A 26841-nucleotide genomic window follows, 5' to 3' on the forward strand; every position below is an offset into this window, starting at 1 on the left:
ACCTTTCACTCAGAGCTATGAAAATCAGGACAAAGACCTTGGACTGAACTCTATGTTCAATGGGAAGCCAGTGCAAAGAGTGGAGAATCATGGTGATACGTGTCTGACAACTTGTATTGCTTCGTAGATAAATTGAGTGAGCGCACACACACACACACACACACACACACACACACACACACACACACGTGTGTGTGTGCACATATTCTAAAGAAGACCTGAGGGTTTCTCTCAATGAAAAATATTGTCAAAATGCAAAAAGCTGATAAAATGTAAAGAAAAGGCCTGAAATTATGTACAACAGATTTTTAAGCCAGAAGGGACCATTATCATCATCTGATCTGATTGCCTCCGTTACACAGGGTGCTGAATTTCACCCAGTAATTCATGAGATATATTGAAGATGCTGTTTATTGTTTAAGAAAGTACATGCATGAAAGTTAGCTGGAACATGACAATGGGCATCAATTTATTATGTCAGTTTCAGACCCATCATCAGAATCAAGGTTTCTACACAGCCATGAGAATGGGAGAGAGACAAAGAGAACAGTTTACATGAAAAAGAACACCACCTGCCAAAATATTGATAAATCCACCAACAAAACATAAAAACTAAACAGATGCCCAAGTGCATCTTGAAATGAATAAATTATGTAAGGAAGTGTATAATATAATTGTGCAGACAAGGGAGAGAACAAGTGGGTGGATGGATGGGTCTCTGAGAGAAGCGCGCAATGTTATGAACAGGGAATAACATTTCATACTGTGTCTGTCCTTACCCCCCCCCAGTTTAAAGGAGGTTGCTGACAGAGCAGAGGATAGTTTGGGGTGGCTGCTCTGAGCTCCATGCTTGGGGGACCCTGCAGAGGCTTGGGTGGACTGGGGGATTAACTAGAAGGGCCCAGGGCCAGCACAGCAGGGGTTGAGCCACCCCGTACTCACTAGCAGTAGCGGGAGCCATGGAAAGCGGAGTGACCTAGCCCCAGCCTGTTCCACTCCTCCAAGGCACATGTCTGGGATCCAATGCAGTGGAGTAGGCTGGTCCAGGCTGCTCCGCTTCCTACTGTCACAGTGAGTGCAGGGGTGGGCCTGACTATTGCTGCCAGTGCCAGGCCCCCTGGCAATTTCTCAGGCAACATCACTCGGGAGAGGGTGCTTGAGGTAAGTGGTGCAATGAGGGTAGGAGGAAATGGAATAAGAGGTGGAACTTGGGGGGAAGCGGGGAAGTGGGGCAGGGCAGAGGCAGAAAGAAGCGAGGGGGGGGCTGGGGTACAGTGAGGGGTTGTCCCCAGGCCTCCCATATCCCTAGGGAAGGTGCTGGTTGCTGAGGACTGGGAAATAAGGACAATGAAAATAATTCCATTCTAATTAAAAAAGAAAGCACTCCAGGTGACACTATATACATGAAGAAATGGGAACTTATTGATCACCATGTGACAAATTAATTTCAAATAAAGGCCTTGAGCCTTTAAGTCAATAGGAGTTTTGCTACTGGTTTTCTTAGGCAAAAGTTAATGTGCGATCCTGAAATTGAACATTGTCTTGCAATGCATATATTCAAAATGTCAGAATTAAGGCTGTGTTAGCTCTTTTAATTTTGGCATTTCTTAACTTCATGCTTCATTTAGTTCTTTTAATGTATTTTGTAGAGTAAAAAATGCATGGAATATGTTAGGGAAAAAAGCAAAAGTGTTAGAACAGAAGATGTTTTCTAATGTCATCCTTCATGCCAGCGCTATTGCAGACCAGAAGATGAGGCTTTCTGATCAGTTCATAGACATGAAATGAAACTCTGGAAGTGAGGTTGGGACAGTATTACTTTGGTTTCAGGTATCTTCTAGTGTTATTGCTATGTAGCTCTCATTTCTCTGGGTATCTTTAGATTCTATGTCTTAAAGCTTTTACAGTTTCTTTGCTATATTTTCAGTCTACTTTCTAAGTTAAGAAGTTGAAGATAATTTGTGCTAAGCTGAAACAGTCAGGAAAAAAAAGAACCCTGTACTAAGCATAAGAAATTAATTTCACGTGGACAATATTCCACGTAACTGAGCAATATACTCCATCTTACTACTACTAATAATCTTGGTCTACAAACATTTTGCATATTTGAAGATTTTAAAGACATCATCTTGTTACTCCCCACAGCATTTGTGAGAGGATGTTCAAAATTATAATTTCACAGATAGGAAGATTTAAGGCATAAAGATTAAAGTGACTTATACAAGACCACAGAGAGGGTTGGTTGGAGATGGAGACACTCTGGTATTTCAGATTTCCAGTTCAGTGCTTGACATTCTAAATCAAGTATCACTGCAAACTTTAGTTTGTTTGTACTGAAATTAAATAAAATGAAGGAACATATTCCCTCCTTCCCATTATGCACAGCACTGTCTTTGATGCTGTCAATAAGGTATTTTGATTGACATAACTAGTGACATGAGTATGCAAGTGTGAATCTAGATGAAGTGTAATTGCTTTGGTTCAAAACCAAAACAACAACAACAACAACAAAACCCAAACAAACAAAAAAACCTCACTCAACTATTTGCCTTGAAAAATAAAAGGAAGCTGGTTATTGTGATTTACTTCACTGAGCGTAAATTAACTAAAACCAGTATTGGAATTGTTTTGAATATTTATCCATCGTTAACAGAGAGCCCCATTATCAGATTTAATTGAGGCAAGTAACTCACCAATTTGCGGATTTCACATTCTAAGTTCTGAATACAGTCCAATTTCCTTTTGCGGCAGCGCTGAGCTGCAATCCGGTTCTTACTGCGCCGGCGAACATCATGGATGAACTCTAACTGTTCTGAGGTTAACTTGTGCATCTTTATCATCATCTGGAAATCATTCCGTGGAAGATCTGTGATTTGATCTACAGGAAAAGGAAGCTTCACCTAAAACAAAAGAACAAACACCAACCAATAAAGTTACAATTTGCTTGGTTAATGCAATAGGAACAATGTTGTAAAAGTCACTTAATTGTTTTCCCCCCAAACAAATAGAATTGCAAAAGTTTCATAATCTCTTTGATAACAATCAACAGCTCATCAAAGCTAACAAACTAATCAATCCACCAAAGCTTATTGCTGCCCTATATTTGATTTTGTGGGGGAAATAAATTATTTGGGCCAGATTATCAACTGCTGTAAACCAATGTAGTTCCACTAAAATCAACACTGCTTTTCTGATTTGCATCTGCTAAAAACCTGGGCCTATGAAAATAGTACTTCAAAGGAATTCTCATAGACTCTCCTGCACAAACATGGAGCCTAAACCTCTCCAGTGGTAAATGTGTTTTGGGAGCAGTTAATAGCTATTGATTTCCATGCGGGTAGAAGATGCCAAATTCCTCACAAGATTTGGTCCAACTTTGAGATAGGAGTTTTATCTGCAAAAACTAAAGCCCAGATTAGCTGCAATGTTAAAAACGCAATCTAAAACATAAATGTGATCATAAGTTATACATAACAGCAGCTAGGATTGATTTTACAATCAGTCCAATTAACAGCACACCATGTCATTTAGAAGGGTCAGAGTAACTGAAAAAAATCCTTTTTCTTTCTTTACTAATGTATGTAAAAATACATTTACTAAAATTCCAATAAAAATTATAGGACCAAGTCACATTTACTAGAACAAATCTAAAACCCCAGTAATTGAAATTGAAACAAACATTTGTTTTAAGCTCTTGTACCCTTGCTTTGATGCCACAGCTGAATAAAGACACACTAGTCATCTTTTATTTTATTTTGGAAATTCTATCCTTTCTCCCACAGTTCTTACTGAATATGCTTTAATTATCAACCATCAACCCGAAAACTGGGGATGGATCACTTGAGGATTACCCATTCTGTTCATTCCCTCTGGAGCCCCTGGCGTTGGCCACTGTTGGAAGAAAGGATACTGGTCTGACCCAGGATGGCTGTTCTTATGGAAATTAAAGCTGTGAACACAGTCTTTGAAACAGCTAATATGTCTATGCAAAGGGAATATTGATGGATAGATTGAAATAAAAAAAAATGTTGGTCACAAAAACTGTGTTTCACATAATTGTGTGACAAATGAAAGTTATGTGCAAAAAGGCCAAATAACTTATTTTCTTGTTAGTCAGACAAGCTTTCAAGCTAACATAAAGTTCTTCTTTAGGTTCTTACCCACATAGCTTGTCTTTCTTACCAACACAAGTTGGTCCAATAAAAGATACAGAATCATCCATCTTCTCTCCCTAATATCCTGGGACCAACAGGGTTTCTTTTTAGTGTCATACCTATATTGACCAAAAGGTGGCAGTAAACATTTAACTTTTACTGTGATTATACAATGAGCAGTCCCTTGGCACCTTAGAGACTAACAAATATATTTGCTTTCATTGGTAAAACCCACTTCATCAGATGTGATTGTATAGTTCAACTCTTATTTGAAGTAGAATGTATAGTTAACAATTGGCTATCAGAGAAAATTCTCTAGCCAACCTAAAAATTCTGGTGAAAAGGCTCCTCTGATATTCAAACATGTAATTAACATCCTTAACCAGTGCACTTTAAAATATATGGCAATAAAGAGATTAAATACAGGGATAACTATAAAATGAAAACATCTTTTACCAGTTTGTTTACATACAACAGTTTGCTAAGGACCCGTACATAGAAAAACACACTTTGGCATTCATGATAATTTAATCTGTCCACATCAGCAAACATGCCAGCAATTTCCTCACTTCTTTCTTGTTGGCTTTCCATTCCATGCATTCTGATGTCATTGTTCCATTTATCTCCAAGCCCCAGTCACGTGAAACTTGGTACAAGCTTCCCACTGTATCCTTTCACACAGTTTTCATGCAAAGAACTTTGCCCCCCATGAAACTATGGCTCAGACAATGCTTAATATTACAGGGCATCACACTGCAGATCAGTTTAATGGAAGAAAAAATGCCAAGTAGGTGCTGACAGGGAAAACAGTGCTTTGTTTATATTGACAGAGATTGACCTCAGACATGGTGATGTGGACTACCTTGTTTGCAGACTACTACCTAATGATAAGAATGTTTGATTTCCCTTTCATACCCTTTGGACAGTAAACAGTGTCATGTAGTTTGATCTTAAGACTCAGCCAATGCCTGGAAAAGCAGTTTGTGGATTCCTTTGGAAGACGCTGCAGTTTAAATAGGAAAATAAGGCTTTTACATTCATGTTTTGACATTAGGGGTACGTCTAAACTACATGGCTCCGTCGACGGAGCCACGTAGATTTGTTTTTTTGGCAAAGGCAAATGAAGCCGCGATTTAAATGATCGCGGCTTCATTTAAATTTACATGGCTGCCGCGCTGAGCCCACAAACAGCTGAACAGCTGTTTGTGGGCTCAGCGCGCTAGTCTGGACGCTCTCGAAAGCTCTCGAAAGCTCATGATACCTTCTACATGTTTTGTTAGTCCTTAAAGTGCTACGGACTATTGGTTGTTTTTTAAAATTTTTTTAATAATATAGTTATACTTTATGCTGATTGTGGAGCAGATTCTTGACTGGCATAAGCTACAACAGAGCTATGTTGAGTCCTTCAGGTTGAGGATCTGGTCTCCAGCAATCTCTCAAAGGTGAGTAGCCTGCTGTATAAAATAGAACAAAGAGCTGCTTCTGAAACAAAATGAAAACTTTTTTGAACTCAGCCTTTCAGAGAGTAAGCAATTTTCTAGCCACAGTTTGGGATATTTCAAGTCAGAAACATCCACAGAAGCCCCATTCTTTACTACAGCAAGAAGCTATACACTTAGAGTAGGGAGCTGATAAGTATCTACCTGTACAATTATTTTTGCTGGATTTTTACATCAGAACAGAGGCCCTGTTCTTCACCAAAGATACCTCATAAATACTGCAGTCTTTATCACTACACATGCCAACCCATTTTGCTATTGTTGTAATTCATCTCTCTCCTGAATTATGGATGATATGTTCAAAGGAAAGACAGCCAAACTACACTTATGAAAACTAAAATCTGCTTATGATTTTGGGAAGTTTTTCTTCATTATTTCCATGAGAGTGCCTGTGTAAATGTCATTACATCTAATGGCTAAGCAAGTTAGTAGTGACCTAGATAGATAGGGACAGCCCGTGAATCAGCAAGTGAAAAGTGCATACATAATCAATTAATTCTTTCAAGCTTCACCGGCTAATTCCTGCATGGATAGCGTATTTGCTACTGCACTGCTCATGTACTGTAATAATTACTGCTTTTCTTTCACTAAACGGACTGAATCAGGCCCAGTATAATCCACACGAGAGATGTGAACATTCAGTGACTGGAATTTTTCCTATTTAATAAGTATCGTTAGCTTTTTACTTTAATTGAATTTCCAGAGCATCTTACTTGGGCTGCTAAATCTCATCAAACAAAATGCCAGAAAGGTGGCTGAAACTCCTTGAGCCTAACAGCAACCTTAAAGCAACGGAAGAGTCTACAGGGAAGGGTAATAAAGTTGGGAACCCTAGACATGACTGCATCTTTAAAAACAGATGAACAAAATCTTGTTTTCTTGCTGTTTGCTGTGTTTACATAACTTCAAAACTGCCAGCTCGTTCTTTTTAAACTGAAAGCTGCAACCTATGGACGGCCTCACAGCTTGCAGCTCCTGGTATTACACCGGAAGTATGGATTGTATCCTAGGAGTGACTTTTTGTTGTATGTATGGGGATGAGAATTATTTGTTACAATCTGAGGATACAGTCACTGTTGTTATTTTTGATAGTATTTTCCTAAAAGACATTTAGAAGAGAATTTTCAAAAGTGTTCTACGTTGGCTTAAGCTGACTGCCATTGAAGTCACTTAACTCCCAACAGGAGCAGCATTAGGCCAACATTGGGGCTTCTGAACAACCCTCTTTCCCCGCATGCACTCCATGATATATTTGTTCCTGTGCACTGTGGTGAAAGCTTTCAGAAACACAAACTGGTTACTGTATCCAAAATCTCCCCTTCTCTACAAGGATCCTTCCAGCCTATGGCAAACAGACTTGCCAAGCTGAAAACCAAGAGATCTGTGGGACAAGCATGCATAACCTGGAAGGTCAGGTTAAGGAACTCAACTCCAGCTACATAAAATACATAGCTGGAGTCAGCTTACCTTAAGCCGAACTTGGCACCATCTTCACAGAGGGAGGCCAACGGAAGCAAATGCTCCCGTCGTGTACAGACGTGGCCTTAGTCTCATGGAGAGACTGCTCACTCTGCCTTCCCTCTTGAAAATACTCTTGTCTCTTTTTGCTCCACCAGCCAGTCCTTCTCCCACCTGGAGCATGCCAATCATTGTTATCATCCATCCGCCATTGTTCTACAGCCAACAGTTTTCACTCTGGTCTGCCCTTTTTCCCCTCCCTCTGCAGTGTCAGTCTTTTCACTATTTATTATGTGGGCGCTTGGTCATGGGGCAACTGCCCGACCAGCTCAGTCAGCACTGCTGCTCAAGCCATGTGCTGACTGTGTCAGACTGTGAAAATTCCCTTTGGAAAGTGAGTCCCTGGTCCAATGGGCAAGTCTTCTTAAATAGAAACAAAAGACATGTCAAATGTGATTCTCTGGATATTAATAGTTCTTGGAAAACTCAACCTCTTAACTCCTTCTGTCCTTGTGTATTCTCTTCAGAGAAATTGCATTAAAGTGGCCTGAATTTAGATTTTGTTTTTACCTAATGCAGAAGAGTGTGATGAAACAAATACAAATGCATTTTATTACAAATGATGTTTAGAATCAAGTTGACTCAGACTATTTTATAACAGCAAAAGGATATTTAGGAATATAAATTTTAAGAAAGCTAAGCACCATTGGGGAGACAGTTTCTGCTCTGGATGTGCTACCTTGTTCTTGAGGATTCATTATTTATGGTCTTATTTTTGTAGCTATTTTAAGCAATATTGTTGGAAACTGGCTGTGAAGCAAAAACAGTTGTATTCTTGTCAGTCATATTACATTCCAATAATTGACTTCAACTACTCTCCAGAGGCTGAGAGGACTGAGTGAAGAGAAGGATTTGTAGGAAATTGGCTTTCACATTAAACAATATGCTAATTCCATAAAATCCCAGCAGCTCAAAGTCTCTCCTTTTTGTGCTTATAACTGTTCTGCATTGTAACAGGGATAATTCTGTTTGCACCTGCTATTTTTTCTACCAAACATTAACTGAAAACAAAAGTCTCAGTAACTCAGTCATACTCACAAGACTCTTTCCAAAGGAAGAGACAGTCATACAACAGAAAGGCATCCCCCCTCATCACACCAAATATTTTCAGTATTATCTGATTTTCTAGTAAAATAAGCCATGTGCTTTTGCATGGCCCACATTCCCCTAGAGAGCATAGTCACCTGAAGGAATGAAGTAGAAAATTTATTTTCACTTATTTCTCACCTTATCACTATCCCAGGAAATGATATTTCTGTTAACAGCACTTCTGGGCACTGATGACAAGATGGGACCCAAATCAAGAACAATCGGTCAAAAATCTAAGCGACCTTAGATATTTTGATAACTGAGGTCCAGAGTCCATCAGCCATGCTCACATTGGGCAGTCCCCTGAAATCAAGGCAACTACACATTGCAATCAATGGGACTACTCAAGGAGCAAGGTACTGCTCAGCATGAGTGGGAATGCAGACTATGGCCCCTTAGACAGTAGGAATTAATTATACTCACTCAACTATTTCATCAGCTACACTTTAAAATACAAACTATAAATAATTTCATGTGATGTTACATGGAGATTGAGGACTTAGAGACCAGTCTATAAAGTAATAAAGCTAGCAAAGGGCAAAAAGCACATTGTAAAGGTTGGAGAAAGCTCCAATTAAAAGCCTAAGAAGAGGCACTGACAGCAGTGGTTAAAATTTCAGACCGTTACACGCGCTGCCCTCTGATCTTAATGGCAGCTGAGTTGCTAAACCTAGGCATAATGATTTGAAAAAAAACACCCTTCTCCCTTAGGTATTTTACACTGTTTGATACCTTTCCCAGAGGCTAACTTCCAGGGACACGGATATTAGAGAGTATTTTGAGATGTCTATATTATAAGACACTTCTTAAATGAGATTGCATTGTATTTCTATCAGCTGCTCTATTGCAATCTCTCTCTCAAATTCCCTTTTCAATCTAAGATCTGAACTGGGACTTAGAGCTCACACAATCTAATTTCCTGTAACCTTGTGTTGCTTACTTGGGTTCCGAGGAGATCAATACCACCTCATGGAGTATTAATTTACTCCCACTAACAATACTTTTCATCAATACATCTCAAATTGTACATCATAATTACTGACTTGTGCATGAGGCACAGAGAGTTGACTTGCCCAGCATTACATGGAAAGTCAGTGGCAGAATCAGGAATAGAATCCAAGCATCTTAACCTTCAGCCCAGTGCTTATTGAACAGACCACTACTGCTCCTTGCAGCCAGAAGGATTCTAAAGCCAGTGTCAATACCCAATATGCCTGTTTCTCCCATGAATGTTACCCTCCTTTTGTTCTTGCCACCCCATATGCATACAAAGCTCTGAGACCATCCACAATCCCATCTTCCTCATTCATCTCCTTCAGACCCACCTCTGCTGCAGCATCTACACACAATTAGCCAGCAAAAATAGCTAATTAGTCGTTTAAAACAAGCTAACAAAAATCCCAATCTCCCAGCCTCTTTACTACACCATGCTATGCATTTGCCCTCACTGAGTAACAAAATGAATCTGTGCTATGACTGTTTTCTCTCTTCCAACTCTCTCCCTGCTGTCTTGTTTCCCAGCTGTAAATGTGACATTTAAGATAGCGCTAGAGTGTGACATGGCCATGCAGGGGCATGAGAGGCCTCACCCATTGCTGCTTTAGGACTTGGCTCTTGGTCCAGTGAAATGCTCCAGATATCTCTGAGGGTGAAAAGGGGCAAGAGAAGGAACATTGTCTCCACTGCAACACACCACTGCTTCCCTCACAAAAGCTAACCACACAGTGGGAAGTAAGGCACACCCTTATAAAAATACTTCACTGCCATCAATTGTGACTCCAAGTCACAATGTGTCCCGGGCCTGTTCAGCTGCACACTACCCCTTACTTAGAGCCAAGTGTAAAACAACCCTCTCCAATCTCTTCCTTGTAAGTCTTGCTGTTTTGGGAAGCACCAACCACACCTCAGGAGGAAGGTAAGAATAACAATACGTAGCAACAATGGGTTGATGTTTTGAAAAATTAAACCACTTTATACAGAAAGTGAGGGATAAAATAAAATACTGGATTATTTTTGGGTCCCTTCCTTTCTCTTTTTCATCCTAAGTTCTCAAAACCCATGCTAATCAGGCAATGAACTTATCTGCTTCCTATGCTAGAGCAGCAGGTCTCAAGTGAACATTTTATTGGTCTGACCCGGGACAGCAGATACCCAGTTCCATACAAAAATTACTCCAGAACACTCTGCTCAGTTTCCCTAAAGGAGTTCAGAAAAACACCTCTTCTCTTTTCAACTCTCAAGCCCTGTACTATACCCTTCAATCTACCAAGCTTATGCACTTACCCTGAAATACTCACCCCATATTCATAAATTGCCACTACAGCCTTTTTGCCTTTGTAAAATGACCCTATTTCTCTCTCACTGATGGAAGAACATGGAAACTCACAGCTTGTTTCTTGGGCCCATATTCTTTCCCTGCTTCCCTCAATAACTCCTGTAAATTCAAGGATAACATTCCTCGATATTTTATGTAATGGTCTTCTAGTGTACCTCAGTTATGAGGAAAGGGAGGTCCTAGGCAGGAAGTATAATCCAAATACTGTAATAAGTTTGATGAGAGGGAAAGCCCCCTGGTTGCAAATAAAGGCAACACATAGTGAGGCTGCACAGTTTAGAGGACAGACCACAAGTCTGGAAGGAAGCAAACCTGGGTTCTATTCCTGGCTCTGTCACTGACCAGCTGTGTGATCTCAGGTTAGTCATTTCACCTCTTTGTGGCACTGGTTCTTCTCTCACCTTGGGTGCGCCTCATACAGATTGCAAGTGGTTTGGAGCAGGGACTCTTTGTTTATACAGTGCAGTGCTTAGCACGACAAGGTCCTAATCTTGGCTGGGCTCTGTAAGTGCTACCATAGTATCACAGTCTATAAAGCAGGCTGAAGGAAACAGTACAGTTTTAAGAGTGAAAAATATATAATTCCTTTATATATATATATATATCACATATATATATCACTAGGTGACAAAGAAAAAGAGAGGGGACAGCATTTGTACGAACACAAATTTACTCATCACTCAGCTGTTACCTGCTTCTTGTTTAATATTAAAATTTCAGTTAAGTGCTAAGCCTCCAGGAGATGAACTCAGCTATTTGTGATCTCTCCTCTGTTCAGCATGCAGACTCAGCTGAGGAGGAGATGAATACACATTACCCCTTGCCTCTGTAAATTAGAAAGTGCTGGGCAAATGCCAAAAGTTATTTAAGAGAATAAAGGACTGAGTCAACGGGTCACAATGACCATTACATGTGTACTTATCTTAATTCCCTACCTCATGTCCTCTGTCTTGCACAGGACATGATTCACTGTCTGCTTCTGAGAACGACCCAGATTCATCACTGGAGTTTGTTCCATAGGATGGCTCACATTTAATCTGGGGTCTGACTTGGTTGTACATTCCATCTCCCATCATGCCTGGCTCCTGATGTTCAGGGGCCAGGAATCGAGCTCCTTGGGAACAGGGGGAAGATGAAAACTCACACAGAGGGAGGCTACAGGGAGAACCAACACTGCCATCCTCTGCATATGAGTAGGAGGAACATGAGCTAGAGGTCCTGGTTCTGGTTTCCAGAGGAGGCGAGCGAGGGCAAACTTTAATTGGCACCGGGCAGCTGGTGTTGGGCCGCATCCTTCCTGGCAAGTGATCAGCTGTCAGTCCACTGTGGGAATAGGTCTGTGAACTGGGAAGGGACTGGCTGCCTCCAGCCCACAGACCCTTTGGCACAGTCTCAGTGAGGTCTTTGTCCAAGCTGCTCACACCAGAATATGAATGCACCGAAGTGTTTACTTGGTCACAAGCATTTGAAGAGAATATAACACTCCTCCTATCCAGTTCACCTTCCTGCTTATACAGTGTTTCAAAACCAGGTCCTCTGAGAGGCGATCCCATAGTGAAATTGGAAGCATCCTTCTGAACGGCATGGGACTGTCCATAATTCCCTGTGAAAGGGCTGTAGTCAGTTTTCTGGTCACCCTGAGTTGTCCCTTTGTCAAAAGGGCATGCTGGGCTCCTGGCAAAGTGCTGTTGGGAAGTACTGGGGAAGCCAACCAAATCTATGCTTTTTGTTCTGTTGAAGAAAGACCTTAGGCAGGAAGGAGAGGACATACTTTTAGACCTATCAACACAAGTGGGGCTTGGCTGTTTCCGGTCCATTTCAACATCCCCTTCTTTATCCCTGACATCAGGTTCATCTCCAGACAGACAAAGCGTTATGCTTTCTTCATCATTTTCCTCATTCTGAGGCTCACTTTTGATCTGGCCCACAGCAAGTCCTGATTTGAGGCCATTTCCAGAACCCTCTTCACTGAATGTGCTTGCAAAACCTGAGGTACTGATGAGTGATGTGTTGCAGATATTCTTGGTACAAGCAAGCTGATATTTCTTATATCTCGGGTACCGTGTTACCGCGTCTTTGTCCAAACCGTCCTTGCTATTTCTCAGCATGTCAGAATCAGGCAGCATCCCTTCTTCCTTGTCTGCTCCAGAACTAGTGGATTCAAAGTTAAAGGGTTCTTGAGGCATTCTGTCCCTTGGGCAAGATATTTTTGAAGTCTCCGATTCCATAGTTTCCTCCTCTTCACCATCAATGTTCTCTTCATGGTGCATTCTCTGACAGGTGGTATCCTTTTTGCACAGGAATAAGCCATCTTCATCATTCAGCAGCTGAGTCTGAAGGAAGCTGAAGCAGGAGTCCTCCAGGTTGTGCATGCGCAGGAATTCAGCACAGTGGATGACCTCCTGTATGTTTTCTCTGCTGAGTAACAGCTTAGCAGTGTAGGCAAACTGTAACAACGGACCAAATCCCCTGGCAGTGACCTGCAAAAACAAAACAAAACAGGAAAATTGACAGTGTTATCATCAGCACAGCTATTGTCCCAAACTTTTCAAGTGTAGTTAGATAACCTGACAGCTCTAATATCCATAAATAAATACTCTAACGTACCAGTTAATCTTTCATCAGGTCAGCAATGATGCTACTTCCAATAATTAATGCTGCCTGCTTGGTGTTGCTTTTACACCTCATATTACAAGCTGAACTAAACATTACATAGACTGAGTGACTTAAAGAACTATGACCAAGGCATTTACACTGATAAAAATGTAAAAAATACACATTAGCATACACACTGTTAATCAGAATTAATAGTTCTCTGTAAACATGATGCGTTGCAATAAGACAGTACAAATTAGAGTATATTTCTTCTAATTCTGATGCAGAATGGGCTGGAGGATAAAGGTGTAACTTAAGTTTGAACAATGTTTACTGATTGTTATATGAAAATTCGGATGATAACTTTTCCCTCTAGTTTGAAGGCAACCAGGCTAAAGTTTCATCAAATCTATGCTAGCCATCATTTATCAAGTTACTATTTCATAAATAATGGAAGATTTTGAATTTGTACTGCTAATGAGTTCTCTTCAACGTAGGGATGCTAGCTATCAGGGAACTGAACAGTCGTGTAACCGCATGATATCTTTGCAGTTACATGACTATTCAATAATCCCCGTGGGTGGGGCTGGCAGCAGCATAGGGTGCCAGGCAGGAGCTGGTCTGTAAGGGGAGCCAGTTTAAAAACCAGCTGTCCTCACAGACTGGCTGCCTGCCACCATACACTGCTGCCTCTGACACAGAGGCAGGAGCTTGGGGTGGCAGCAGGCTCTGTCCGCAAGGGGTCTGAGCTCCCCACAGCGGCTGCTCCTCATCTCCTGGAGCAGCCTCTGTTTGTGATGGGCCCAAGCTCTGATAGAGGCAGCAGTGCGGGGGGGTGTGGTGGGGGAGAGTGGCACCACAGAGCCAGTGCTGGGGTTTTTAAGCTGGCTTCCCTCAAGACCAGCTCCTGTTTCCTCCCCATCCTTGCTCCCTCTGATACAGAGGCAGCAAGGGGGGGGATGCGAGTAGTTGACAAGATTAATCAATAAGCCTAGGCTTATCAGTTAATTGTCTAGTTGACTACTCATTGACATCCCTACCTCAATCAATGGAATTGCATTGTTTCTGGTTTCCATGAATACGAATTACAGCACATAGGGAATATATTTGCATTCATATTCAGATGCACTGCACTACACCCCAGATTAAAAAACATAGCAAGAGACCTAAAAAAGAGTCACCGTGGCTTAACCACCATGTAAAAGAAGCAGTGAGGGACAAAAAGGCATCTTTTACGAAGTGGAAGTCCAATCCTAGTGAGATAAATAGAAAGGAACATAAACACTGTCAAATCAAGTGTAAAAATGTAATAAGAAAAGCAAAAAAAGATGAGGAGTAAAATTAGTTCGGACTAAGGGCTTTAGTCCGAACTAACGCGTCCCGGAGCGCACTTCCTGGTTTGAATCAGCTGTGATTCGAACTAGCGCGCCGGCGAGATCATGTTAATGGAGCACGGGATATTTAAATCCCCGCTTCATTAACTACTTCGATTGTCTCCATTTGCATCCCTAGTTCGAACTAGGGATGCAGTGCAGACATACCCTTACTGCCCCTGTATAAAACTATGGTACGCCCACATCTTGAATACTGTGTACAGATGTGGTCTCCTCACCTCAAAAAAGACATTTTGGCCTTGGAAAGGGTTCAGAAAAGGGCAACTAAAATGATTAGGGGTTTGGAACGGGTCCCATATGAGGAGAGGTTAAAGCGACTGGGACTTTTCAGTTTAGAAAAGAGGAGACTGAGGGGGGATATGATAGAGGTATATAAAATCATGAGTGGTGTGGAGAGGGCCGATAAAGAAAAGTTATTAGTTCCCTAAATAGAAGAACTAGAGGACACCAAATGAAATTAATGGGGAGCAGTTTTAAAACTAATAAAAGAAAGTTCTTCACACAGCGTGTAGTCAACCTGTGGAACTCCTTGCCAGAGGAGTCAGCCACCCTAGGTTTGAGGCAGTAACCAAGCTCCTGTGCAGGGCTCAATTGGAAGCTATGTGGCTATGTAGCTTAGCAGGAACTTCCAGGTTGACTTTGTGAAGAAACAATTCCTTTTGTTTGTTTTACACATTAATTTAATTTGGTGACTCCTAATTCTTTTGTTATGAGAAGCAAATAACTTTTTTTATTTACTTTCTCTCACTAGTCATGAATTTTGTAGATCGCTATCATATCCCCTTGCTTAGTTGTCCCTCTTCCAAGCAGAAAAGTCCCAATCTTATTAATCCCTCCTCATATGGAAGCTGTTCCATATCCCTGAACATTTTTGTTACCCTTTTCAGTACCTTTCCCAAGTCCAATATATCTTTTTTCAGATAGCGTGACCACATATGCGCATAGTAGTCAAGATGCGGATGTACCATGGATTTCCATAGAGGTAATATGATATTTTTTGTCTTATTATGTATCCCCTTAATGATTCCCAATATTTGCTTTTTTGACTGCCGCTTCACATTGAATGGATGTTTTTGGAGAACTATCCACAATGATGCCAAGATCTCTTTCTTGAGTGGTAACAACTAATGTAGTCCCCATCATTTTATGCATATAGTTGGGATTATGTTTCCCAATGTACGTTACTTTGCATTTATCAGCATTGAATTTCATCTACCATTTTGTTGCCCAGTCACCCAATTTTGTTAAATTCCTTTGTAACTTTTTACTCTGCTTTTGAATTAACTAGCTTGAGTAATTTTGTAGCATCTATTAATTTTGCCACTTTACTGATTACCCACTTCTTCAGATCATTTAAGAATATGTTGAATAAGATTGGTCCCAGTACAAACAGAAGGTGATTTAAATGTGCCATGTAGAAGCCATTTTTTCTTGATAAGCTACAAAATGAGTCTCTAAGAGGAGTAGATAAGGAGCAGTCAATTGTTTTTTGTGAAGGTCCACATTTCTGGTCAAGGTATCGTCAATGTCCACACTCCAGAGAAAACAAACAGACAATAATAAATAAAATAAACAACAATCACAATAATAAAATAATAAAAATAATAATAATAATAATAATATAGTAAAAGATTTCAGGGTCTGTTCAAAAGCACCTGGTGGTTTGGATTTGGCTCATGATCTATCTATGAGTACACCAGCAGTAAATGAGAGTGTATTTGAAATCGGAAGAGACTCCCTGGAATAAATAGCTTCTCATGATAGTTATCTTACATAACCACTAGGGGGAATGACTGCAAAACAAATTGAAGCACTAAGTGGTTCTACTACGTTTTCACCTGTGTTGTTTGCTACAGTGTAGATAGTCTAAAAAAACCTTGCAACTGATTTATTCCACAATACAGCTATCTTCCAGGGTGACTTGATCTTTCAGTCCTAATAACACCAGATGATAAATACAGAATTCAGGACAGCTGGTACCTCTGTTTCATGCAGAGAATGTCAAAAGCAGAGCTCTAGCCATGCAAAGGAGAAAATATGGAAGACACTTCTTTAAGATATATAAAAAACTCTGAATGAAGGGCAGATGAGAGAGACAGTCAGGCCCACACCTTGAATTATTTTTAATCGTACATGGAAATTTGTGTAACTCATCACTCTCCTAATTCATTTACAGACACAGAGGTAAAATTACCAGTAACACACTGAAAGGATAATATTTTCAGCTCTAATAGATGGCTCCAGGGAGGCGTTTCTGACATGTTTCAGTTCAGAGCTAATGTTTTAACTATTCAAACAAACTTTGATAATAAATGCATGCAACCACTTGCTGGTAAGTGTTAAAATTAGCAGAATCCCAGTAGCCTGAAGCGGTCTAAATATTGATTTGGCTTCTACTGTGGTTCTACCTTCTTATTGCCTTTGGAACTGTTTGTAATTAATTCACCGTGATAAGAATGCACATATTTAGGCATTGGAATATGATTATACACATTGTACAGTTTGAAAAGGAAGGTTTAAAAGCTGCATATATTACAGCCACCCATGCACTTCAATTCCATCAGATTGTTTTTTATAGCAGGAATGGTCTTTTAAAAAGATCATGCTATAGATGTGTCAATTTGTGAAATGAAGGTAATGTGTTTTACTAACAGAATTGGGTTTAGTAACCCAAAATAATGTTCTTTGTTTATACATTGGAAAAACTCTGGGCAGATGGAAAAAATGCTATTCACATATCAAAAACCACAACCAGAAAGTTCAGTTTGTGGGAACCTGTATGGAGCATCCTCTCCAAACTGATATGTCAGGCCACTACAGCACTAGCCTCTCATCATACAGCTCTTCCAAATACCCACTTCTATAAAATTAACCACAACAATCAGTAGATAGTAGGAAAAAATTTGCGTGTACAAAACCACAACCTAGGCAACAAACAAGCGCTGGAACAATATATGCATGCCAGTTCTCTGACTGTATGCTACAGCCCTTTCTTTTACCCTTTGCTGTATTTTTGATTGTCAGCTAGACTTTGTCCTCATGTATATTTTAAATGTGCCTACCACACCTTTATCGCATCCTAAGTAAATGAAGAATTTTATTCTGTTTTTTCTTGTGTAATCCCCTGGCCTGTAGATTTTAAATAGCTCATGCTGTGTCCCAGCCACATCGGCTACCTAACTGTGATCGGTCGGTCTACAGAGTCTGGCTCTTTAGCTCAAGTTTCAGACATTCCCTTTTTAGGCTCATGAGGTCTCTGGTTCAGCTCCTGAGTTGGCCACGATGGCAGTTGTCATGCTTGCTCTCAACAATAGACATTTAATGTGGAACTCTTAGTCAATTTTGTTTATGTAGCAACACGAGGCCTGGCTAGTGGTGGAATGGAGGAATCTGATGCTGATCATGACTAGCACACTGTAGAATGAGGAGGTAATTATCAAGAGAATGTGAGATTATAAGGCCATAAGGGACTACTGTGGTCATCTAGTCTGGCTTTCTGTGTAATACCAAATCCATGGGCCATTTTGGTGAATTACACAGTCATAGGATTTTAAACATCAAATTTCATTATTTCAGCTATTTAAATCTAAAATGTCAATGTATTGTAATTGCAGGAGTTCAGACCCTAAAAAGGAGTTGTGGGGAGCTGCAAGATTATTGTAGGGGAGTTGTAGTACTGCTACCCTTATTTCTGCACTGTTGCTGGTGGTGGACTTGCCTTCAGAGCTGGGCAACCAGTGTGAGAGCTGCTGGCTGGGATCCCAGCTCTGAAGTAAGGATGTTAAATATTGAGTAATTTACTAGTTGAGTAGTTGATGGAATTTCCATCAACTACTTGAATAGTCGATAGGCACTTCCGCATTCCTCCTTTGAAATGGGGCTCTTGTACATTTCAAAGGAGGAATGCGGCTCTTGTACATTTCAAAGGAGGAATGCGGAACTCTGCATCCAGCCCGGGGCCAGTGGGAAGTCCCGTTGACTCCAGGCTCCACGCCATGTGCCAGTTTTGAAATGTTCAAGAATCCCCAGCTAACCCTGGGCTCCGCGTGGTATTTCAATGGTGAAGTGCCCTCATGGAGCCTAGGATCAGCAGGAAACTCAGAGTCTCCCGACGACCCTGGACTCCATGCTGTGCTGCCACTTTGAAATGCCGTGACCCTGGGCTCTGCACAAATGCTATGATGGACTCCGAATCAGCTGGGGAATCCCCAGCTGACCCCGGGCTTCACGCCATGGCGGTGTTTCAAAGTGGCAGCGCCACACAGCTGAACCTGGGATCAGCTGGGCAGCACTGCCCCTTTGAAACACTGCCACAGTGCCCGGGTACAGGCTCTGTGCAGTGCTGCCGATTGGAAGTACCCTCTCTTCCTCCCTCCCTTTGCTGCCTCTATCTGATAGACTAGTTGACTCGACTATCCGATAAGTATTTGCTTATTGGATAGTCAACTAGTCCTTAACGTTCTTACTCTGAAGGCAGAGCCAATGCCAGCGATACAGAAGAAAGAATGGCATGGTATGGTATTGCCACCTTTATCTCTGTGCTCCTGCCAGCGAAGCTGAGCCCTTAGTCAGTAGACACCACTTTGTCCACCTAGCTCTCAAAGCAGCAGCTCAGAAAAAAGAATAGTGTGGTATGGTATTGCCACCCTTATTTCAGCGCTGCTGCTGCCTTCAGATTTGGATGCCTGGACAACAGCTGCTGCTCCCCAGCCACCGCTCCCTGGCCACCCAGCTCTGAAGTTAGTGCAAGTAGTAAGTATGGCCCTAAAATAACCTTGTGACTTTCCCCTAAACTCCCTTTTGGGTCAGGACTCCCAATTTGAGAAATGCTGGTCACACTCAAGAAATAGGGTAAATTCACACAAAAGGCCAGATTTTCTGGTGGGAGATCAGATTTCATGCTCCATGACACTTTTTTTTCATGTGCATGAATTTGGTACGGCGCTAGCCATAGGACTTCACTAAATTAATTCCTGTTTCAACATCATATATTTTAGAGAAAGAATGGCTAATTAGCATTAGAAAATACTACACTTATTGGCAAGTCCAACCCATTAATTTAGAAAGTCACAGAAACTAAGGATCAAAAACTCATTTTAGACTATTCTGTCTCTCCCTTTGCTACTCAAAGAATAAATGCTGAGTGTTAAGTTTTAATTGACTTAAGTGACCGGACTTCCACTATTTCCTTTGGGAGACTGTTACTATAACCTACTTAAGACATATTGCTAGGAAATTTTGCTTTCCTTATATTTAGTTTATGTACTTGGAACACTCTAAACACTTCTTCTCCCTCTTGGACATTTAGACAATTACCATAGTCCCTACCTCACACATCCTTTTTTGGTATTAAATCAAAAAACTAGGAAATACTTGGAAAATAATGGAGCAAATTAGGCATGAGCAGTCAATGCAAAAATGTTAGCAAAACTACCTATCCCATTATGGCTGCACACAGAAAGGTGTCATTCTTATTTAGAAATATCCAGAACTGCCTGCAGTATCGTAGGAGTAGTTCAATTGTAGTCATTCTCTAAGTGCATTTGTGACATTTTACTGCAAATGTTGCATAGAGTTCAGGACAGTTCAGTATTACCAATATGTCAATAAATGGGAGCAGAACTCAAAGAAGAATGAGAAAAGTGATCAAGGGGCTGAGAGAAGTCTTATGAACGAAGAGTGAAAGAACTAAACGTAAAAACTGGCTCAGTGATAGCTAAAGAAGAAAAAAATTCCATTTACAATAGTGGGAAGAGTGTAAATGCTGAGGACAGAGAGGAATTGGTTAAGATGTTAAAATGAGAAACTGTTGGGGGCAATGGAATAAAACTGAAAAAGAAAAGATTTTGGGAATTTTTTCATACTCATCCTAGTCATTATCTTTTGAGTGTGGAAGGGTTTCCCAAACAAAGTGATGAATGCCTTATTGCTTGAAACTAGAGAAAGAAGTGAAAAATATATCGCAGAGAAAAAAAAATCTTATCCTGGAAGAAGTAGACTAGATAACTTGATGAGTCTTTTCCAGCTCTAATTTCTAGGACTGAGAGTGACATCATTCATAATTTATCAGAATGACCAAAAGTTGCTATTTTGTAATTAAAATATCTTGGGGGTTTAAAAGGATAATTATTTAAAACCAGCAAGAGGGATTAACCTGTTCCAATGAATGCAAAAAGTTCTGTGGAGTGTTAGCCACATAAGCACTCAATGCCTTTAGCAGGAGCATAAATTGCTGGGACAGAACTTTGCAATGCTTTGAGAACTTAGGGATAGTTATAAAAATAGCTGAAGGCCTTCATTCTGAAAGCACTTATGCAGACCATTAACTTTATGCTCATGAGGGGCAGGTGAAGGCCCAGCTAGGGAAGGCTAGCCCCAGCTCTGCCCCCTACCACCAACCCTTCAGCAACCTGGTCCCATGGAGCTAAGCCCAGCCCTGAAGCCCGATCCTTCTTGGCCAGCCAGGCTATGTCTACACAGCAGCATCTTTAACAAAGAGCGTGTCTACACTACAAGCCATTATTTCAAAATAATGGCGAGCTGGAGGACTTCTGACTCCGACTCCTGTAACCCTAATTTTACAAGGAGTAAGGGAAGTTGCAGGAAGAGTGTTCTTCCTTTGACTTCTTGCTGTGTAGATAGTGCCAAAAGCCGAATTAAGCTATTTTGACTTACGCTACACAATTGGAGTAGCTCAAGTTGAGCTGCTTAATTCAACTTTTGCCCGGCTGCGTAGACGTATCCCAGAGATCCTTCCTGGGAGGAAGGTTAAGAAGAGTAGGCAATTTTGGGAAGTTAATTCCTTCACTTGGCTACATTATTCACCACCCCCTTTCATGTTGAAAGCTAAGCATGTAAAGTGCTTGTAGGATCACAGTTTAAATTTATAATATTCAGAATTTGCAACCCGAGGACATCACAAAAACATCTAAAACAGTACAAATAGTTTCTCTTCATCTCTAACTCAAAACAGTGATTTATGTAATTTCAACATTTTTTTGTGAGGTAAGGGGAAAAGAAAACTTAGATAAAGGCTGACAGTTTGTAATTTGACATTCAAGGTATTAATTAACAATACGGAGTAATAAACACATAAAGAAAGAGGGTATGTGGGTGTTAAAACTGAAATTAGGAATAATCTTTTCATTATTTTATTGCTATATAGTGTTTTTTATATAATACACAACACTAATGTTGAGGAATGTGTAAAGGCTTTATAATCAACCTCAGAGTTGAAGATTGTTTCCTACAAGCTTAGTCTTATTAGTCAAATTAGTAAGGATGTTCTAGGCCAGTAAGTTCCTAACTACAACTTATATAATCAAACATACCCTAAAAATAGAAAATAAGATTAGTGACAGTAAACTGTTCCTATTTTTTTCCCCCACATCCAGAAGAAGATCTCAGGCATTAAACATCTCTAATCTTATTTGCTACAATTAGCATACACTTTATTCTTTTTCTTTTGTAGGTAATGTGTGAGTATAGTATGTGCATTATTTTCAGAGTGTAATAACCAAGATCAGTAAACATGATATTATTTCATTAAGAGTTAAGTAACTTCCTGATTATTTACTTAGTTATTTGGAATAGGGTTTCATGGCAGATTCTGTTTTTCCCAGCCTGGACATTTGATTGCTTGTTTTAAAATCTTTTCCACCAGTTTGCCAGATATCCCACTATATTTGCACAGGTAAATATTCAGTTGCATGTGCAAAATAGATCTAGATTTTCATGATTTGCTATATAAATGCCTATCACCATGCATAAGATTGGTGTGCACAAGAGTAGATGTTGCTTGTGAAACTGAAGTCTTTTATGATAATATAATAACACACAGCAGGCAGGAAAAGGGACCCAAAGATGAAGATGAATAGGATACAAAAATAATGAAGTATTTATTTTTTAAAGCCAGAGACAAATATGGCAACCTTACACTGACTCTTTTGGCTTAATTGTGTAGTTTAAGTATCCCTCAACTCCAAAAGCTTAAAGAATGGTAGCCCTGCAATCACAACAGTGCACATTTCCCCTGCCTGATAATTATCAAGAGGCCACTGGGTTAGACCCATTAATCTAATTTCATTTCATATAAGAAATCAGCAATCAGTCTCTAAAATCTAGTTTGGTGCAGAAGCAGGGAGGCTACGTGAATCTGTATTTGGGCTTTTAAATACAATGTTAAAAGCAGTTCTCCTGCTGGTAAAGAAGCAATGAAAGCACTAAGCAAGTCCTGCAGTTTTGCTTGAAAAATGCCTTTGTGCTCGACCTATTTTTAGCTTGAGTTTTACTTTCTGCCCACTTATGCTGGCGATCACAAATTTCAATGCAAGACTGATCTGATGTCAAATTGATAGTCTGATAACTTTTCAAAGGTGTGGAAATTGTGAGTGACAACATTACAATGGAAACATCTTCTCATCCATGCATTCTGATAAAAGGGAGGTACCCAAACCATAAAGCTTTTTTCCTTCAAAATGCTGATTTATCTTTTTTTCCAGTGAAAATAAAAACTAAAAAAGCAGCCCCACCACCAGAAAAGCTACTCGGCAGCCAGGCTTTGGATGTAGGAGAGCAGCATCTCTTTGAAGTACATCCATTTCAAATGCCTCTTAAAGAGGTCAGACTTCAGTGCTTCAAGAAGTGCCTTAACTCCCTTTGTTGTTTTACTTTTATTTTAGAGACCAAACTGGGAGCACTTTTATAGCATCCAATTTTGCTTTTACAGTAGAAGTTTAAGCATAGCAGCCTCTATGACCAGCTCCAGCTTCTGATCTGGAAGGGAAGAGGTCCATTACAGTTTTTGATTGCCTTGGCAGTAATATTTATAAATTGAAGGAGAAAAAAAAATCCTATTTCCTTTTCCTTTGTTCCCTTGACTTAATGAACACCTAGTAGCATGGGCAGTGGCTAAAAGAGGCAAGGAGAGGCAATGTCTGCCCTGGGCCTTAGTGCTCAACCCCTCCTCTCTTTCCTCTCCCTATTTTGACCATTCCTAAAGGTTCCCACTGCAGTCTGTTGCAGTTTGCAGACTAGTAACTCTTCCCCCAAAAGGTCTCACGTGTGTTAATCTGTATCTGCAAAAACAACAGAGTCCTGTGGTACCTTAGGCTATGTCTAGACTACATCCCTCTTTCGAAAGAGGGATGTAAATTAGACATATCAAAATTGCAAATGAAGCCAGGATTTGAATTTCCCGTGCTTCATTTGCATAATCATGTCACAGTGTTCATTCGAAAAATGCTATTTTGAAAGTGAAATTGCAGTCTAGATGTGGTTCTTTCAAAAAGAAAAGCCTTTTTCGAAATATCCTGTAAACCTCATTTTTTGAAGGAGTACAGGATCTTTCGAAAAAGGCTTTTCTTTTCAAAAGAACCATGTCTAGATGGCGATTTCACTTTTGAAAAAGCGTTTTTCAAAAGAACGCCATGATGCGATTATGCAACTGAAGTGTGGGGCATGCACCAACAATAGAAACGCATGTTGTCCACTGTGAGCAGCTGTGGGTGCCCTACTAATCAGCGAGGTGGCCCCTGAATCTTTGCTGGGCGGCTGCCCAAGCGCTCAGCTTCTAGGGGATATTGGGCAGGGCCTAGGTAGAGCAAGGGTAGAGTATGGGCAGAGTCACTGGCTGGGGAGCTTGCCTCTGCAAGCAGCAGCTTCACCCATCGCCCATGCCTAGTGGGTCAATATTTCAGAGAGGAGCCCACTTGCATGCTCTTTAGCAGATCAATGGCTATTTAAATGCTAGTTTGCAAACTTATCTAATACCTAGGCACAAATTCCAGCTGCTTGTCCTTACCGAAAATGAAGTACAGGCAGTCCCCGGGTTACATGGATCTGACTTACATTGGATCCCTACTTACAAATGGGGTGAGGCAACCCTGCACTAGCTGCGCTCCGCATCTTCCTGGTCTGCTCCCCCCCCCCCCTCAGCAGACCAGGGAGACGCGGAGCGGCTTTTCTCAGCAGACACCTCAGCTTGAGAATAAAGGACTGAGGGAAGTGAGGTGTGGGAGAATAAAACTGAGCTCTGGAGAAATGTTTGGCTAGAGTTTCCCCTACAATATGTACCAGTTCCAACTTACATACAAATTCAACTTAAGAACAAACCTACAGTCCCTATCTTGTACGTAACCCAGGGACTGCCTGTATTTAAAAATACCTCTCTAAAAATAAAACCTGACTGCCCACTCTGACTTCAGACTTTTTTGTCCTGTATTTTGATCTTCACTGGTGGAACCTGGCAGTAGGCCAACTGAATTCAACTGGACTGGGTGGGGTTAAAATTTCAGGACTGAAACCATAGCATTTGAGCAGTCAGGGTCCAAAGACTTGTTATAACTTGGGGGAGAGGGGGGAAGAGACTCAGGGCTGGAGAGCGTTCAGGGTGTGGGTTCTGGGTAGCATTCACCTCAAGAAGCTCCCAGAAGTGGTGACTTGTCCCTCTTGCTCCTAGGTGCAGGGACAGCCCAATGGCTCTATCTGTGGCCTTGCCTGTCGGCACTGTCCCGCAGCTCCCTTTGATCACTGTTCCCAACTACTGGGAGCTGTGGAGCCGGTGTTTGGGGTGGGGCAACACTTGAAAAGGGACCAGGCAGCCTCTGCACCTAGGAACCAGAAAGACAAATCACCACTTCTGGGAGTTGCCTAGCGACCACAGGGACATGATAGACAATTCTGGGAGCCACAGGGAGTCTGCTTTAGCTCCACTGCACTGCTAACTGGGCTTTTAGTGGCCCAGTCAGAAGTGCTGATTAGAGCCTGCCAGGGTCCCTTTTCAATTAGGTGTTCTGGTAAAAACAACAACAACAACAACAACAACAAAAAACACCACACCTGGCAACCCCACGTGACACTATCTATGCTTCAGGAGTGTCAGATCTATAAAATAAACTCAAATTAAGATTAAAGACAAACCAACCACATTTTGAAAGAGAATATAGGACACAGTAGATAAAATAAAACAGGATGAGGAAGAGGAGGGGAACAAACCTAAAGAGAAGTTTGGACATTTAAAATATTTACATGCAAAAGCTGTCAAGTTACACCAGCAAACATTAAAATAGAAAAAAGTAAAGACACACACAGAAGGAACTTCACAATTCAGAGTGTGACTAGGAGAGTGGATTTGGATGACTGAGTATTTGGTAGCAGCAAGTAAGGAAACACACCTAAGAAAAAATTAACAATGCACCACAAATGATACACATTATCTCTCTCTTTTTTAAGCAAGTGGAGTTAAGTTTCAATTATTTATATGAATTCTTTGGACTGCCCTGGAAAATACATTACAGTAGTATATTTTGTAAATACAGCAGGATTGTCACAGCAAGAAATCTCACTACAGCATCTGCTATTATATGTTGCTGATGTAGGGAAGACACAAACATTTGTGTATATAGTTTAATGAAATACTAATGAGCAAAGTTATAGTATAAAAAGCAAGCTGAGAAGGAAGGAGACAATAAGGCTATTGAGATATAAGACTGGAAAAATAGGAACAGATGAAAACAGTGTTGCAAAGGGATTCTTTGTCTTGTTTTTCACAAGATTATCATCAGTCAGGAGATAATGCCTTATAAGATACCAGTATTCCAGTGTTTCCTGTTACTGAAAACTAGCATAGCACTGAATAAAAAAATCACTAGCTTCCTTATGCTGGTTAGGAAGAGAGTATGGTTCAGTAGACTAACATTCCAGATACTGGGATGTTTTAGCTGTAGTGTGGAAGGAATAATGTCAAAAGCTTTAGTATTACACTCAACTAGAGAAATAAGTAATTAGAATTAACTAGTAGGCTGCAAGCATGTATAAATATCCCATTATCCTACAGGTCACCATATTTGTAAATGAAAACTGTATTTGCTTCAGTTTTCCTTTTACTTTCCAATATTTGGAAATGCACAATATATACACTCAGAACATGTTGATTCTTTTCTCCTATGCTTCAAATAGATCTGAGGATTAGTATGGCTTGTGTTTACTTCTTTGTGTTCAGATTTCATTATGACATCAGCACAATTCAGGGAATGCGATTTGTAAATAAAATGCCACGGCAGAACTGACAAAGGGAGTAAAATCTTGTTTGGTTCACAACCTACAAAAAGAGCAGTTAATTCATTCTATGGAAGTGTAAAACAATACCCACGCCTCAATTTATTACTCAATACTATTTATCTCTATTAGTATCATTGGACAGGATATTTCAAATGTGTCTACATTTGCTGCTATTTCAAAATATTTGGGACATAAGC

General features: G+C 40.5%; 1 protein-coding gene across 8 annotated transcripts in view; it reads right to left on the bottom strand.

The window, feature by feature from the left end:
- Positions 1-26841, bottom strand: part of BACH2 (BACH transcriptional regulator 2) — a 253359-nt gene that overhangs the window by 8123 nt on the left and 218395 nt on the right. For all 8 annotated transcript variants that reach the window (XM_014578684.3, XM_075923895.1, XM_006133289.4 and 5 more), the window contains 2 exons: positions 11531-13075; positions 2694-2900 (listed from right to left, as the gene is read on the bottom strand). In XM_014578684.3, coding sequence (XP_014434170.2) covers positions 2694-2900; positions 11531-13075 — 1752 coding nt within the window. The remainder of the gene's footprint in view (positions 1-2693; positions 2901-11530; positions 13076-26841) is intronic.

This window comes from Pelodiscus sinensis, chromosome 3, assembly GCF_049634645.1.
Source record: "Pelodiscus sinensis isolate JC-2024 chromosome 3, ASM4963464v1, whole genome shotgun sequence".
NCBI classification, from domain to species: Eukaryota; Metazoa; Chordata; order Testudines; family Trionychidae; genus Pelodiscus; species Pelodiscus sinensis.